Genomic DNA, 15,689 nt, shown 5'->3' with positions numbered 1-15,689 from the left:
ACTGCGTTTGCGTGGGTTTCCGCTGGGTGCAAAGACATGGGGTACAGGTGAATTCGGTACGCTAAATTGTCCGTAGTGTATGTGTGTGAATGGGTTGCAGCTGGAAGGGCATCTGCTGTGTAAAACATGTGCTGGATAAGTTGGCGGTTCATTCCACTGTGGTGACCTGGGATTAATAAAGGGACTAAATATTTATATTTATATATATATATATATATATATGGTGGATCCATAGATTGTACAGATGTTTTTTTCATTACTAGAGATGTTTTTATAGCATTCTTGTTTCTTGTAATTGAGGTGAAAGAATAAAATATTTTTACATCTTTAAAGAAAAATTAAAAGAGGGAGTAATAGACTACTTTTGCCTTGTGTATGTAAAACTTCCCAAGAAAAAGGATCAACTTCAAAGCATTATCGAGTGTATCATAGCCCGTTTTACAATTCAATAAAAGATGCAATCATCAAAAGTTAATTATTTTGTAAAATGAATCAAAAATCAACCCTGAAACCTGTTTCCAAAAGTCATCAGAACATTTACAAGTACAAAATAGATGTAGAAGACTTTAATGCTCAGTGTTACAAAATGAACAATGTGGTAAAATGACACATCACAGGGATAGTATCTGGGTAATATTTTGAAATGAATTTATTTTGCCTTATTTGGGAGTAAAAACTTATTACTTGTTGACTGAATATCTATAAAAGGTAAAGACAAATATTATTTCCATTTCAAAATTGCTTTCAGGAAACAACTTGTCTTGAACAGGGGTGTCTAAACTTGGTCCTGGAGGGCCGGTGTCCTGCATAATTTACTTCCAACCCCCATTAAACACACCTGAGCTATCTAATTAAGCTCTTTCTAGGTATACTAGAAACTTTCGGAAGGTGCTGAAGGAAATTGGAGCTAAACTATACAGGACATGGCCCTCAAGGACTGAGTTTGGATCTTGAATAAGACATTTTTCTATGATACTGATACCACCAAGTTCAGTTTTGGAATTTGCTTTAAGTTAAAAAGTTATAAGTAAGATGGATATTCATTAAGTAAAGCAGTATATTAGAGATGCTTTTCACAATCAAAGTCATAAGAATTAAGTTGTTGGATCATCATGCGACCAGCAGATGGCCCCAAATCAAAAGCGATGACTTAGTTTGTGCCTGAACTGAAAAGCATGACAAACAACTGGGAAAACAATTACACCAATTCTTTTGTGAAGCTGTGTTGTAAACAGCGTACTTCGCAAAACAATTGCGTTATTTTAAGTTAAATGTACTTATTAAAATATACTTATCTAGTTAAATATAGGCTACTTAGTGTCTCGACTCTGGAAATAATGAGGAAGGAAAATGAACTAATTGAAAATGTCTAAACACAAACCCATTCCATCAGAGGCAAACAGAACTCAGAGGCAATTGATTGACAAGTGTATCCTCAGCCAAAGGCATGCTATCACATACACAAACATATGCACACAAACATAAACAGAGGCAGCAGGTGCTCCTACTTGGGCTTTAATTACATGATCCCTGATTCATCTAATTGATATGCTAATGCTGATGTAATTAATGCATGAGGGAAACATCCACAACCCTTATTAATTAATGAATAATCAGCATATATGGCCTTGCATATTTAATCGCATCACACATGCTTGTTTGGGTTTGCTTTTGAGGAAGCATTTTCTTTGATGGAATGACGCGAGATGTGGTTTTCGTGTATTTTCAGTAATGTAAAAACAAATGTAGGTCTTAAAACATATAAAAAGTGTGACATGTTTCCTTCCCATGGTCGTAAAATACCACTAAAATGAAAGAAAATGCTTTAGAAATTCGAGAAAAGGGTTAAGAAACCCCCTTGTACAATAAAACTGCATGGGCTTCATGCACAGCTAGTGTTTTTCTGCTACCCATAAACTTCCGGTGAAAAGTTAATATGACTGTCAATTTAATAAGTTTCCTTTTACAGTAGGAATAATGTAATTTAATTAAAATATAAGCAGTTGAATAGACTTAAGCAATCGTTAAGTTGTTGAAAGACAAGATGAGAGACAATTAAACCAAAGAAGTACTGTGAAAATACTTTGGTAAAATAAATGTCCATATAAAGGCATGGTGCGGAACTGTGGAGTTTAATTCAGTCCTTCTTGTCCAGGTCTGCCATTTTATCCTACCCATCATTATGCTGCCAACACTTTATTTGAATGGTTCTGAGGATGGGCTTAGGGATTAGGCAGGATATCACAGCTTCATATCACAGTACTCCACATTAAAATTTACACTGGTAGCAAAATCTGATGAGTAGCATAGTGCTTCATCAAAATGTGCTACTAATTTCAATGGGAGGTCGGACAAAGGTAGGACAACACTGGCCTGAGATCCAAGAATCCAGATCTTAAAAAGTAGGCTATAAATTACTGGAAAACCCCTAGCCTTGTTAGTTTATTCATTCATTCATTTTCTTTTCGGCCTAGTCCCTTTATTCATCAGAGATTGCCAGAGAGGAATGAACCGCAAACTTATCCAGCATATATTTTACGCAGCAGATGCCCTTCCAGCTGCAACCCAACACCGGGAAACACCCATACACTCTTGCATTCACACACATACGGCCAATTTAGTTTATTCAATTCACCTGGAAACCGGAGCACCTGGAGGAAAGCCACGCCAACATGGGGAGAGCATGCAAACTGCACACAGAAATGCCAACTGACCCAGCTGGGGCTTGAACCAGCGACCTTTTTGCTGTGAGGCGATCATGCTACGCACTGCACCACCATGTGACCCCTCTTAGCCTAATTTATTTTGTCATATTTATTTATTAATTTACTTACTTTTAATGTATTATTTATGTATGTAATTTGTTCCTTATTTGCACCTGTTATTTTTTTGTAATGTGAAGATGTAATGATAATGCCAAGTTTTTGTAAATTAGGCTACTATATGTACAATGATTAGCTAAAAAAACGGAGTCTAGATGCAACAACAACAACAAAAGAATCCAGATCATAAATGTGGCGATTTTGTAATTGCACGACAGTTAACCGGAAGCGTTTGAGCTGGCTGACTGAAAATTAAAAGTCTGTGTCCTGATTGAAATATGAAAATGAACGTCAAAATGCATTAGGGTCTACAGCGCTGAGCCCGATAACCAACCACTTACGTTTCCGTTGAGTTTATGAATGAAGGAGCCAATCAGAAGCCTTTAGATGAGTCACCGTTTAAAACATTGGACTTTGGTCGAGTGCTTGCTCTTTGTGAACTCTCATAAACGACTGAACTCACGGAGTTAAAAATGGCTGAACGGATGTAAGTAACAGATTATGTTAGCACTTTTCTTGATTACAGCTGACGTTTTTGAATAAATAAAGTCATAGACCTACCTGTTTGCTCTGTGTTGCCAGATAAAGTTAATCTTCAAATGCTAAACACATGCAGGCTATGTTTGTTTACATTAATAATCATTACTATTACAATTAAACGAACAATATAAATACTGAAGCACAGAGGTTTACTTTGTAAGTAGGCATTTTAAATGTTGAAGACATTTGAAATAAATATAAAAGACAACAAATAATAGCTAATTACCCCCATAAAACATATATCATTCCTAAAAATCATTTTCAGGGCCCAGATATTGTCCATTCATGGAAAAGTGCATTTCTGTCGATGTCCAGAAGTTATAATATGAAGAATACAATACTTTCAAAGTTACTACTTCAGGTGTTTAAAACTAAGAGCTAAATTGCAGTTTACCTAGGTAATAGCAAATAGTTCCATACTTTTCCAAGTATTTTTGTAGACCTTTTCGGTAGCTCATTCATATAAATAAGTCTAAAATGTGTCTATAAAGCTATGCAACAAAATATGAGACATAGCCTATACTATCATAAATAAAATGAAATAATATATACAAATGTTTCCCAGACAGTCTGGTGAATTAAACATACAGTTGAAGACAGAGCAAAAATATTTTCACAGTATGTCTGATAATATTTTTTCTTCCAGAGAAAGTTTTATTTGTTTTATTTCTGCTAGAATAAAAGCAGTTTTTAATTTTTTAAGAACCATTTTAAGGACAAAATTATTAGCCCCTTTAAGCTATATATTTTTTCGATAGTCTACAGAACAAACCATCGTTATACAATAACTTGCCTAATTACCCTAACCTGTCTAGTTAACCTAATTAACCTAGTTAAGCTTTCAAATGTCACTTTAAGCTGTATAGAAGTGTCTTGAAAAATATTATTTATTGTCATCATGGCAAAGATAAAATAAACCAGTTATAAGAGATAAGTTATTAAAAATTGTATGTTTAGAAATGTGTTGAAAACATGTTCTCTTCGTTAAACAGAAATTGGGGAAAGAAATAAACGGCGGGGGGGGGGGGATTAATAATGTATGGGGATTAATAATTCTGATGTCAACATGCATACATATATGCCATGGAGTCTCTCTCTCTCTCTCTCTCTCTCTCTCTCTTTCTCTTTCTCTCTCTTCACTGCTGGCCATTGTGTGCCGTCCATCTGTTAGACGGGATGAGTTTAATTTGTCATTCAACCTGCAACCGTCTCAGCATAATTAAGACTTCAGTTACGTTGATTTGCCTCAATTCAGATCTCACAGTTCATGAAGTCTTCAAATCTTCTCATATTTAATATATTTGACTCTATTGATTATTTATTAGTGGTATTTTTCCCTTTAAGTGGGCCTACATATTTATCTTTAAATGTAGATATATTGTAATGTGACTTTTCTTATAGTCTCTCTGTGTGTGTATGTGTGTGTGCATGTGAATGTTTGTGTTTCGGGATTTCAAGCATCACAAATTAGTGTTGGTTTAGTGTTACAGTTTTTAAAAAAAAGCTCAGAAATATATTATAGTTACTTTTTATTCACACCATAGCAGTAAATTTCGTTATTTATATATTTAAAAGTTTTTTTTTTAAGTCCTGTGTCTCATAATGTTTAGATTTAACTATATTCACAATATTTACACTACACTTTAAATAAATAAATTTTAGATTCTGAATTTTAAACTCCACTCAAGCAATATGTGAAATAACATGATACTTACCTTCATGGATTTTGTCTTGGATTTTGACAGTAATTTCACATTTATGTGGTCATTGTTTATGTATTTGTTGTTTACTGTACAATACAGATCCAATACTTTTTAGAATTCCCACTCATTTCTAATTACTATATGAACATGATATATTTATGTTTATTTATTATAAATTATAAATAAATAAAATAATTAAATTGATAAATAATATTTATATATTATATTATATTATATTATATTATATTATATTATATTATATTATATTATATTATATTATAATATATTATTATATAATATATACTGCGCATATTATATTACATATCGAGGTATCCACTAGGTCTTAAAAAGTCTTAAAATATCTTAGATTTAAAAAAGTAAAATCAATAAATACATAAAATAATTTAATTTAAAATAAAAAATAACAAAATATTAGGTCTTAAAAAGTCTTAAAATTCACTGAAATATTGTGTTGTGTGACTTAAATCATTTTCAACAGGTCTTAATTTTCCACTGTCCATGTAAAGTCACCAAATAAAGTTGGCTGACATCCATCCAATCACCAACAATCCATCTTAATAAAATTTATTTATATATGTGTATATATATATATATATATATATATATATATATATATATATATATATATATATATATATATATATATATATATATATATATATATATTATTGCAAAGAGATAAAATTTACAACATCTTTTACAGCAGTTTCTCCAAATTAAAGCCCCTAATTTTCAGCAAAAGAAAACTAAAAACAATTACAAAGTTCCTCATGATAATAACAGAGCAATGTATCCCTTCATGTTATCTTCCAATGATACAAAAACACGTGAGAAGTAAGGGGGAGTAGACACAATATTTAAAAAAAGGACTGAAACATAAGGTTTTATAACAGAAACGCATTAGGTTGAATAGAAGTTATACTTAATCAATTTAGACCAAAGGCCAGCAAATATATATATTTGATTATTTATGTTATTATCTCAACAATAAATATACTTTTAACAATGTTAAACTTGTAATTTTTTAAATAAAAGAAATGTTGAAATGTTGAGAATAAGTGTATGCAACTAGAGTTCTTGTTTTGACACATTAAAGTATGTTGCAAAGAAATAATTATATTGGATTTATTTTTGTGGCAAGCCAAAAATGAATAAATTAATTTCCATTGGGTCAACCATGCCATTAAAAATAACCATTCGTGTTTAGCCCCACATAAAAGTTAAAATTTCATTCATTATGGTCTTAAAAGGGACTTGATGAAACCTGCAGAGACCCTGATATATATATATATAGTTTTTAATTATTTTGCTTTAGGAAGTAAATAAAATATAAAGCATGCCAGTTTTATTACTAAATATTATTTTTTATCTAAAAGTTGAAGCAGTTGAGTAACATATATCATTAAAAAACAAATAAAGAAGCTTTACGAAGCTTTATATGAGAGTGGACATGTGGCCAGAATGTATTGAATGTGTGTGTGTGTGCGTGAGAGAGACATTCTGTGCTGTTTTGAGAAATACACAAGGGACTCTTTCTGTTTTCCATCTGCCATTGGCGCCCAGGGGACTCAGGGAGGAGGTGTGAATCTGGAAGAGTTTTAATGTACCTCATCAGAGGATTTGTCAAAAGTGTGGAAAACAACTGAGCTAAAAAAAAAAAAATCCAAATATAAATCCATGACTCAAACCTTTACCCCAATTCAACCCTAACAAAATGAGCAGGAGGTCTCACAGAAGTATACAGTTGAAGTCAGAATTATTAGCCCCCCTGAATTATTAGCCCCCCCTGTTTTTTTTTTTTTTTCCCCAATTTCTGTTTAACAGAGAGAAGATTTTTTTTCAACACATTTCTAAACATAATAGTTTTAATTACTCATTTCTAATAACTGATTTATTTTATCTTTGCCATGATGACAGTAAATAATATTTAACTAGATATTTTTCAAGACACTTCTATACAGCTTAAAGTGACATTTAAAGGTTTAACTAGGTTAATTAGGTTAACTAGGCAGGTTAGAGTAATTAGGCAAGTTATTGCATAAGGATAGTTTGTTCTGTAGACTATCGAAAAAAAAATTATAGCTTAAAGGGGCTAGTAATTTTGACCTTAAAATGGTTTTAAAAAAATTAAAAACTGCTTTTATTCTAGCCAAAATAAAACAAATAAGACTTTATCCAGAAAAAAAAATATATAGGAAATACTGTGAAAAATTCCTTGCTCTGTTAAACATCATTTGGGGAATATTTAAAAAAAGACAAAAAATTTAATGGGGGTTTAATAATTCTGATTTCAACAGTATATTCAACAGTGTATATTTTACTTACAGATTTATTGAGGTTGATAACATATCAAAGTAGTGACCACAGAGAAAATTATTGAAAGGAAAATTCCATGTTATTTTAAATCTAGAAGTAATTTGTTCTAATCAAAACACAAATAAAAGTGTTTTCAATTAAATCTAAGATATGTCTGTCCCTTTATACTCCAATAGATACAGCGGGGAAAATAAGTATTGAACACGTCACTAATTTTCTCAGAAAACATTGGTAACAACCAAAGAAATTCATATATGCAAAGAAAACAAAACGAATTCGTTTACAAATTAAGTTGTGTAATAAAATGAAATGATGCAGAGAAAAAGTATTGAACACATGAAGAAAGGGAGGTGTAGAATGGCAGTGAAAGCCCAGACAGCAGCTGAAATCTCTCAGTAGTTCTTCAGCAACCATCGGCCCTTCCTCAGTGTAAATGAATATCAGCTGCTTCAGTCCAACATCTACATTAGCAGATGATGAAGATGAAACCAGAGTGGACATTTCAGCAAGACAATGGTCCAGAGCACAGCCAAGGAAACTCTTAAATGCTTTTAGAGAAAGAAAATCAAGCTGTAGAATGGCCCAGCCAATCACCTGACTTGAATCCAATAGAAAATACAAAATAAAGATCAGATTTGACAGACGAGACCTAGAGAACCATCATAATTTTTACACTCTATTAAAGTCTGTAAAAAAACTCAGACCTGAGCAATGCATGTAACTTCGTTCTCTAAATGAGAGGCGTCTTTAAGCTGCCATTTAAAAAAAATCCTATTATATAAAGTATTAAATACATTTCAGTAGTTCAGTACTTTCTCCTTGTGTTGTTCCATCGTTACTACAAATACATTTTCTGATTTTATTTGGTTTATTTTATTTTTATATTTGTATTGTTTGGGTTTTTACCAAAATCTGGTTCAATCCCATGTCAACAGCTCCTTTAGAAATATTATTCCCAGGAAAAAAACATGTTTTGTTCAGTACTCATTTCCCCTTCTGTATAAATGGCAAAGAGGATTAAGCAGTTTTGTCAAAATGTTTATTGTCAAAATTATGTTCTTGCCCTCTCGAAACACTTTCTGGCAATCTTGTTTGTAAAAGTGGAGAAAGAATTGAAATATTATCCTACAACAAAACTCTTACAACACACAGAAATCTATATTCACTATTTTAATGAACGATAACAACATGACAACATATAAAAATGCATACATCAAATCAAATTCAATTAGATAACAATAACAATAGCAAATACATTATATTAGTACTTAACCTAAAAAATATAACTTATATAGTTTTTTTGTCCTTAAATAAGTCAATATATGAGGTAATCAGTTCATAAACCTAAACCTAAATAAACATTTTCCCTTTCTCTAAGCGAAAAGCCTGATATTTGCTTTGAAAACACACAGTTTCGGTTTAGGGATGTGTATCTATGGGTATATGGTCATAATAAAAAAAACAAATCTCACGTTTGACAATTGGCATCCCTTTTACTGGCATCTACTGTGGTGGAAGTCTATTGACCAGTGAAAGCAGACGGCCAAAATGTGTAACAGTCTTCAGTCTCATGGTACAATTATAGCTCTTTTGGCATTGCAAGAGTGGAAGAACCTGTAAGTAACGCCATCCCTTTGGCAACCTCCTCACAATCAGAGGCAATCGGTGTGCATTTAAAGGATTTCTCTGAAAATAAAAGTTCCCAAAAGTAGTCTGAATGTGTCCTTGTTGTCTCTGATTCCCCTTGAAGGCTCTTTATCAGGAGATTACACAGCAAAACTCATCCGCTACATTGGAGGAACCACAAGGCCTGTCATTGCTGGAAGTACACAAAAAAAAGGTTAGAACCTACTCCATGATAGTGCTGCACAATTCAATTCATTTCATCTTTATTTGTATAGCGCTTTTACAATGTAGATTGTGTCAAAGCAGCTTAACATAGAAGATTATAGTAGAGTGAAACTGTGTCAGTCCAGTTTTCAGAGTTTAAGTTTAGTTTAGTTCAGTTCAGTTCAGTGTGAATAAGCTTTTCCACATCAGACATTAATAGCATATGTCGAAGTTTGGCAAAATTTTTAAGATGAAAAAAAATGCAGATTTACAGATGCTTGAAATCTGGCCGTCAAACAACAGATTGCTATCAAAAATCACCCCCAAATTTTTGACTGAAGATGAAGCCTAAACTAACAATCCATCAAGGCCCTACTGAAAAAAACAGCTTAAGCTGATTGGCTGGTTTTAGCTGGTTGACCAGCCTCGTTTTAGAGGGGTTTTGACCAGGGGGATGGGAGATGACCAGCTGAAACATTTTCCAGCCTGACCAGCTAAGACCAGGCTGGAAATGGCTGGAAACCAGCCTGGAAGTGGCCGAAACCCCTCTAAAACCAGCCTGGTTGACCAGCTAAAACCATCCAACCGGCCTTGGCTGGTTTAGGCTGTTTTTTTCAGTAGGGGGAATAGACATTGTTCTGGGTTTTTACATGTGAGGTTTTTAGGTCCAATAAGCAAGACTTAGTAATAAGTTATTAGTGATCCAATTTTTAATATCAGCTATACAATCTGCTAATGTCATAAATTTGTACAAATTATCAGGTTGAGAGGAGATATACAGTTATGTCTCATCAGCATAACAGTGGAAGCTAACTCCATGTTTTTTATGATATTGTCTAGTGCAGTGTTGCTCAACTCTGTTCCTGGAGATCGACCTTCCTGCAAAGTTCAGCTCCAACGCTGATCAAGCACACCTGAACCAATTAATTAGAACCTGAACAGCACTTGATAATTACAGGCAGGTGTGTTTGATATGGGGTTGCAACTGAAATCTGCAGAAAGGTCGACTCCAGGAACAGGGTTGGTCACGCCTGGTCTAGCGGTAGCATATATAGTGTGAAAAGTAAGGTACCAAGAACTGAGCCTTGTGGTACCCCACAATGTACTTTTGATCGGTATGATTCCTCTTCATTAACTGATACAAGATGATAACGTTCAGATAGATAAGACCTGAACCAGGCCAATGCAGATCTTGTAATAGCAACATCATTTTCAAACCTATTAAGGAAAATATTATTATGGATTGTATCAAATGCAGCTCTGAGGTCCAAACAATATATCGTTTCAGCATCGATATCGCAATGTGTGCATTGGCAATAGTCACATTGCAGGATTTGCAATGTACAGTCAGAGTTGACCAGTAGTTGGAAAAACACATGATTTATGGTTACATTTCGTGGTAACAGGGTGGCAGTGGTTAGCACTGTTGCCTCACAGCAAGAAGATCACTGGTTTGAGTCGCGGCTGGGCCAGTTGGCATTTCTGTGTGGAGTTTGCATGTTCTCCCCGTGTTGGTGTGGGTTTCCTCCGGATGCTCCGGTTTCCCCCACAGTCCAAACACATGCGCTATAGGTAAATAGGATGAAATAAATTGGCCGTAGTGTATGTGTGTGTGTGTGTGTGAATGAGAGTATATGGGTGTTTCCCAGTATTGGGTTGCAGCTGGAAGGGCATCCGCTGCATAAAACATATGCTGGAATAGTTGGTGGTTCATTCCACTGTGGCGACCTCTGATAAATCAGAGGTTAAGCCGAATTAATGAATGAAAGTTAGAGTGAATATGACTGTAGTGTTACCTCTGAAGCTGGTGCCTCCTGAGCTTTGGCAAACGGGTGATGGTGAACCCTGTGGTCTCAGGACTGGAGCAAAGGCACTTTTTTGTTTGTTAGAAGATGGGAAAGATGAGAATGGCAAGAGGGAGGACGAGGAACTGGAGCCTGGAGGGCTAGACGGCATGACTGGGGGGAAAAAGTGCTTTGATTATAACAAAAATCTCATCTGTTTGTCAAAATTCTAATTGTACTTTGAACAGGAAACGATTAAGATAATTGAACATGTCTGTCTGTAAAAACTTTTAGTGACACTTTAGTTTAAGCAACAATTCACACTATTGACTACTGGCTAATTACCTGTCTATGGTTAAGATGTTAATTGTTTATTAGCACTTGTAATGCACAAATTATGCATAATCTTATTTAAATTTAAATTGTATTAGTCACACATATACAGTCATACTGTACTATATACAGTGAAATGCCTATACAACTGCCGGTGACATTAGCGGGGACCTATTAGGCCCCTTTTTACAATATGTAAAATAAGTCTCTGATGTCTCTAGAGTGTGTATGTGAAGTTTCAGCTCAAAATACTACACAAATAATGTTTTTATTCATTTTACATCTCTTTGAAACTGCCTTTTTTAGGCTTTGATCCTGATTGTGGTGTTTCGGTGACTGTCGCTTTAAATTCAAATGAGATTGTGCTTATTTCAGAAGAGGGCGGAGCTACAATTGCCTATACTGTATGTCAGCATAGTGGCAGATTCAAAAATAAGACTAACATCTTATGCTAATGAGGGTAAGATGGTCCCTAATGGGCGGGGTTTCCGCCCTCTGATGACACGTACAAAGGGAGAATGTCAATCAAAGTGTTTCTGCAGACTGTTTTTATCAAGTGTGATTATAAAAAATTTTATTAATAATTTTGTACCATTGGAGGCTGGTTATATTCACAGACTGTTGTTTATACCCCTTATAAAAGGGATTTTTGCATAATAGGTGTCCTTTAAAAAATTATCAATAAGAATTTTTGAAATAAAATTTAAAAAAAAAAAAAAAATATATATATATATATATATATATATATATATATATATATATATATATATATATATATATATATATATATATGTAGAGAATCTTTAGATGTAGAAAAAAAAAATACAAAATATACAAAATTAAAAAAATAGCTCTACATATATCAAAATCTTTAGTTGTAGATTTTCACTTTGTACTAAGAAAAAAGAACTGAATTGAAATATAATTTAGATTAAACTGAACCAGTGAGTGTGCATGAATGTGCATTGTGAAAAATTCTACATCCCTAATTCTACCCAATACCTAATTGTATAATAATAGTACCTTAATAACTATTAGTAAGCTGCTAATTAGTAGTCTTACTTAATGGTTTAATAGTGAGAATTGTACTTTAAAATAAAGCGTGACCAAACTTGAAGACAACAACTGTAACTCACTAGCATAAGGCGAGCTGTTTGGGGAGGCGCTGTTAAAACCAGGCGATCCAGAAACACCCAGACTGCTCATGGGCACCGCTCCGTAACTCATGCCTCCATTAGACCCATAAGCAGACTGCTGAGGGGTCGATGAGGATGGGTAACCCCGGGGGGACAAACTGCTGGAGTTACGAGTGTAACCTTGAATGAGAATCACAACATTTTACTCTGTTATGCAACTTACAATACTAGCACTTATTCAATAATTTGGGTAAATATTAACATCATTGCTTAATATTTTGAATATATACAGAAATTGGGAAATATCTGGAACTAAAATGTGAAAAAATGCCAGATTTGTATGCGTGTAAACTACTATAATGCTACAAATCTGCCCAGATGTTTTTGTTATATAATCATTAGAAATAAGAGTCTTAAAAGAAGCTGTTACAGATTCCCTACTACTGTTACATCACATTACAGGTGACAATCTGCCCTATTAGCATAGATCAATAAGCCTCACCCTAAAGGGCTGATAGCCATGACTTAAATGACTGATAGCCTCAGCCTAAACGACTAGTAGCCCCTCACTAAAGGATTAATAGCCCCGCCCTAAACTACTGGTAGCCCCTACCTAAAGCATTGATAGCCCTGCCCTAAATGACTGGTAGCCCCTTCCTAATAGACTGATAGCCCCACCCTAAACGACTTATTTAAGTTCATGGTGTCCCCTCCCTAAAGGACTGATAGCTCAGTTTTAAACAACTGGTAGCCCTTACCTAAAGGACTGATAGCCCCACCCTAAATGACTCGTAACCCTGCCCTAAATGACTGCTAGCCCCTCCCTAAATGACTGATAACCCCGCCCTAAATGACTGCTAGCCCTTCCCTAAAGGAATGACTTCCCCTCCCTAAATGACTGGTAGCCCCTCCCTAAAGGACTGATAGCCCCACCCTAAACGACTTATTTAAGTTCATGGTGGCCCCTTCCAAAAGGACTAATAGCTCCGCCCTAAACGACTGGTAACCCTTCCCTAAAGGACTGATAGCCCCGCCCTAAATGACTTATTTAAGTTCATGGTGGCCCTCCCTAAAGGACTGATAGCTCCATCCTAAACGAATGGTAGCCCTTCCCTAAAGGACTGATAGCCCCGCCTTAAACGACTGGTAGCCCTCCCCTAAAGGACTGAAAGCCCCACCCTAAATGACTGGTAGCCCTTCCCTAAAGGAATGACAGCCCTGCCCTAAATGACTGGTAGCTCCTCCCTAAAGGACTGATAGCCCCAACCTAAACAACTTATTTAAGTTCATGGTAGCCCCTCCCTAAAGGACTGATAGCTCCATCCTAAACGACTGGTAGCCCTTCCCTAAAGGACTGATAGCCCCGCCCTAAATGACTGGTAGCCCCTCCCTAAAGGACTGATAGCCCCACCCTAAATGACTAGTAGCCCTGCCCCTGAACGACTGGTAGCCCCTACCTAAAGGACTGATAACTCTGCCCTAAATGACTGGTAGCCCTTCCCTAAAGCACTTATAGCTCCACCCTAAAGGACTGGTAGCCCCTCCCGCAAATTTTATCATGTGACCAGAAGTGAAGAAAAGTCATTTCGAGGCAGGTTATGGTATTTGATTAAAGATTATGAGGGCAAAATAATGAAATGCACAGACATAATAAGCAATTCTATAAACATATGAAAATAGGAAGAGTACATTTTGATTTCACTCCAACTTTAAGACCTGTTAGGATAACTGACTGCCCTACTGTCCTAACCTTGGCCACTGGTTTGTCCAGGTTCTCCAATGCTGACACCCAGCTGTGTGGGATACGAGCTGAGACCCATGACGCTGCCGTGGACAGGGGAGCTGGGCATGGCCTGCAGCTGACTGTGAGGACGCGGGACACTGTACAGAGCCTCCGCTATATCTGCAGCCCGCTTCAGCAACATGTCCTGCACCAAGACAAAGACAGCTCTGATTCAGGCCAGTACATTACACAAAAAATCTACTGGATGACACGAATCATCTTAAACTATAACTTATATATAATAAACAAATTACTTCAGCTTGCAAATAAAATATCTTATAATCAATAATATGGTTAATAATATGGACCGCAGTCGTTTGTACTTTTATATATACAGTGCTCAGCATGTATGAATACACCCCTCACAAATCTCTCATTAAATTAGTGTTCACTATAGGAAGCTTTACAAAATTACATTTATGTAAACACAGTGGTTCCTCGTTATTCGCGAGAGTTATGTTCTAAATATAACCCACAACAGGCAAAATCCGCAAAGTAGTCAGCTTTATTTTTTCCAATTATTATAGATGTTTAAAGGCTGTAAAACCCCTCACTACACTCTTTATACACTTTTCTCAGACAGCAATTAACATTTTCATACTTTTCTTTCTTGTTTAAACACTCTCAAAGTTCAAACCTTCGTAGAAAAATAAGTCCAGACTTATAGAAAGAAACCAAATATCAAAACCATCTTCATTTATTTATTGTGTAATGGCACCCTACAGCCGCATAACTTCTGCTTTCCATTAGCATGTCCAGAGGTTCAACTTTTGCTCTGCCTTATGGGTGCTACCACAGGTGCCTTTGATGGTGCAGAACATTTTGTCGATATAGTGGGGTTTGTTGGGGAGAAAACTTGCAAACATCCAGGACAGCACTTCAGAGTCACACGGATAGCGATTGAAGATTTGTGTAAATTTGCCAATCTGAACGCATTCTGTACTGTACAGGAGACACGGCATAGAGGGGATTGATTGGCAATAGTCTACAGCCAGTCAGGACACAGAACAAGATGCACTAATGAGGACGCAGAACACAATGTGCCGTAGAAAAAAAAATCTGCAAAACTTCTAGACTGCGAAAAGTGAACCGCGTTATAGCAAGGGACCAATGTACATTAGATTAGTCAGTACTGATGCTAAATTTGGAGCTTATCTAAAAAAAAACTTACGATAATGGTTCAAAGATTTGTAGCCTAAATTATATGTTAGGAAAAACATATTAAATAAATTTTTTTTAAAAGAGCAAAAATCAAGAGAGAAAAAAATTAAATATTTTTTAAATGTTGGGGTCTGTAATTTTTTTTTGCAATATTATGCATGAATTTAAATGCATCTTTCTATTTCTAAAGCTGTTCGGTGACTAAAATATTATTTAAATAAATATATCTGTTTATCATATTTGTTTTGTTCAAATGCACC

General features: G+C 35.1%; 1 protein-coding gene across 2 annotated transcripts in view; it reads right to left on the bottom strand.

Annotated features, from left to right (window-relative positions):
- Nucleotides 1-8,686: 8,686 nt before the first annotated feature.
- Nucleotides 8,687-15,689, bottom strand: part of ebf2 (EBF transcription factor 2) — a 61,313-nt gene continuing 54,310 nt past the window's right edge. For both annotated transcript variants that reach the window (XM_056458783.1, XM_056458784.1), the window contains exons 13-16: nt 14,236-14,413; nt 12,486-12,665; nt 11,029-11,190; nt 8,687-9,221 (exon numbers count right to left, since the gene is read on the bottom strand). In XM_056458783.1, coding sequence (XP_056314758.1) covers nt 9,190-9,221; nt 11,029-11,190; nt 12,486-12,665; nt 14,236-14,413 — 552 coding nt within the window. In that variant the 3' untranslated portion in view covers nt 8,687-9,189. The remainder of the gene's footprint in view (nt 9,222-11,028; nt 11,191-12,485; nt 12,666-14,235; nt 14,414-15,689) is intronic.

This window comes from Danio aesculapii, chromosome 5 (assembly GCF_903798145.1).
Source record: "Danio aesculapii chromosome 5, fDanAes4.1, whole genome shotgun sequence".
Classification (NCBI taxonomy): Eukaryota; Metazoa; Chordata; class Actinopteri; order Cypriniformes; family Danionidae; genus Danio; species Danio aesculapii.
Note: the sequence above shows the minus strand (reverse complement) of the source record. Positions and strands in the feature narration are given on the sequence as shown.